The sequence below is a fragment of the Calypte anna genome, chromosome 22 (assembly GCF_003957555.1).
Source record: "Calypte anna isolate BGI_N300 chromosome 22, bCalAnn1_v1.p, whole genome shotgun sequence".
Lineage (NCBI taxonomy): Eukaryota > Metazoa > Chordata > Aves > Apodiformes > Trochilidae > Calypte > Calypte anna.
The window spans coordinates 2,140,406-2,142,917 of NC_044267.1; the positions used below are offsets into that span (position 1 = coordinate 2,140,406).

The 2,512-nt window shown below is 66.2% G+C and overlaps 1 protein-coding gene across 1 annotated transcript; it reads right to left on the reverse strand.

Annotated features, from left to right (window-relative positions):
- Positions 1–403: 403 nt before the first annotated feature.
- LOC115599550 (nodal homolog) lies at positions 404–1,947 on the reverse strand. Its single transcript, XM_030464075.1, has 3 exons — positions 1,842–1,947; positions 658–1,427; positions 404–556 (listed from the first exon to the last, which is right to left on the reverse strand). The coding sequence occupies exons 1-3, from the start codon at positions 1,915–1,917 to the stop codon at positions 404–406; spliced, it is 999 nt and encodes a 332-aa protein (XP_030319935.1). The 5' UTR covers positions 1,918–1,947.
- Positions 1,948–2,512: the final 565 nt, after the last annotated feature.

Sequence of the window (2,512 nt, forward strand, 5' to 3'; positions counted from 1 at the left end):
TTTTCATAGAAATACAGTAAAAATCTGACATCCTGGCGGGGCAGATGCTCGGCCTGATTGCTGAGGTGTCCGACTGACAGCCCGTGGCCACCGTCAGCACCATGTGGCCACCTGGCACACACCGCCCACCAGCCAAACGTTGTCACCAGGCGCCCACCCCTGCGCTGCTGCCACCGGCGCAGGTGGAGGTGACACAAGGAGGTGTCTGATGGCTCCTGCCACCCACGGTGGGGACACACACACACCGTGCCCCCTCTCTGGCACATCCAGAGCTTCACCAAACCCCGGGGCAAGCAGGGGAGAGCTCAGGCGTGCCCCGGCTGGTGGCGAGTTGGGTGGCCAGTCCTGGGGGACACTTGGCATCCCGAGATTGTCCCCTTTCCCAGCAGGGGACGAGCTGTCCTCAGTTGCAGCCACATTCCTCGATGACCATGTCCTCGTGGTGCCGGACGACGATCTCCCCTTTCTCGTAGTAGAGCATGGAGAGGGGACTCATCCTGACCGGGGAGCAGGAGGGACACGGCACCTGGTTGGGTTTGTAGAGCTGCAACAAACTCTGCAGGGAGAGAGGAGAAGGGCAAAGCATCACCTGGGGGGATGCCGGGGGGGCTCTGGGGGTCTGGGGGAGGCAGCAGCAACCCCCCTCCCCCCTCTTACCTGGATGTAAGCGTGGTTGGTGGGCTTGAAGGTCTCATCCACGGGCGACGGGCACTTCCCTTCGCACCGGTACGCGTTGTATTTTTTGGGGTAGACGATCCAGCTGCCCCAACCCGTCTGCTCAAAATCCACCAGCATGTCCACCCTCCGGCACAGGGATTTGCTCTCTTCTCCCGGGACAGCGGCTCCAAGCTCGCTGACTTTCATCCTTGCCTTCTCCATCCTGTTCCTGCGGTGCCGCCGGGATCCCACGCCCTGGGAACCGCTGTCACGCACGACGTGTTTGGAGCTCTCGGCTGTCCTGATGAGGCTGTGTTCTCCTGGAGACTTATCCTTGGAAAAAACGAGCAGCAGGACTCTGTCTCTCACGTCCCGGGGCAGGGCTGGCTCCCCGTTGCTGGAGGTGGGCGAGTGAGTGGTGATGGTGGCCGGGGTGGCCGAGCCACTCGCCTCCCACCTCCCCCTTCCCTTGGGACGCTCGGGGGACACCGTTTGGTGAAGCCAGGACCGGAGGAGGTTAGTGACCTCAAACACCTTCCAGGAGGTTTGGGTGGGAGAGGGGGCACCCGTCACCGTGCCCAGGAAGAGCTGGTGGGCGCAGGTCCCACCTCCCCGGCACCTCCACCTCCGGCTGTGGTAGATATCCAGGGAAATCTGGGGGGGAATGCCGGGCAGGTGGACACGGAGCTGGGCCAGGTTCACCTCCTGGCTGCTGGAAAGCGAGGACATGTCGAAGGAGAGAGCCCAGCGGGAACCGTTCTGCTGCGAGCCTGAAAACCAAAGGGAACGGTGAAGGGTCCGGTGGCTTTGCAGGGAGGGGACAGTCCCTGCCTGCAGCGGGGGATCGAAGTCAGGGGAAAGCAGCTGGGACCGACCCCGGAGCCAGCGAGAGCACCGGAACAGAGTGCATAGGGACAGGGTGGGACCCAGGGCAGGGATGCTCCGGGATGTGGACAGTCCCGGGAGAGTGCCGGGCTCAGGAAAGGGATGGCCGGGGACAGCGCCAGTCCCGGGGACAGCGCGGGTCCCAGGACAGGGGGACTCGGTCCCCGGTCCCGCCGGCAGGGATGCCCGGGAGAAGGGATGCTCGAGAATAGGAATGCTCGGGAGCAGGGATGCTCGGGAACAGGGATGGTCGGGGGCAGTGTCTGTCTCGGGACGGGGACCCTCGGAGCTCCACTCACCGTGCGGGGAAAGGCTGAGGGCAGCGGCTGCGGGGGCGCGGAGCGGGGCCGGGGGGGCGCGGAGCAGCTGCAGCATCAGCGGGGGACAGCGCGGGAGGGCGGCGAGGGTCGGTGTCCCTGGGGGTGTCCCGGTGGGTGCCCCGTGGGGTGTCCCGGTGGGTGCGCGGGTGGGTGCGGTGACGCGGAGCAGCACGAGGGCGCTGAGCAGCAGCGCGGGTGCGGAGGGCAGCGGGGTCCGCATGGCTGGAGGGGCAGCCCGCAGCAGCACTATTTGTACCGCGGCCCCGAGCGCCGCCCCGGGAGGCCCCGGCAAAGCCCCCTCCCCTCTTCTCCCCATCCCTCCATCCCCGGCTCCATCCCTCCCTCCCTCTCTCCTCCTCCCCATCCCTATCTCCATCCCCCCTCCCCTTCACCCCTCTGCCATCCCATCCCATCTCCCCCCTTTTTTCCCTCTGTCCCCATCCTCATCCCTCCATCCCTCTCTCCTCCTCCCCATCCCTATCTCCATCCATCCCCTCCCGAGCTCATCCTCCCCCCTCTCCCCCGGCTCTCCTGCGATGCCAGGGCAGGGGGACAGCCACCCCTGGCCCTGCGGGGACACCGCTGTCCCCAGCAACCGGGACCCCTGGGAGCTCAGCACCCCTCGCAGCAATCCTGTCCTGCTCCTTAAA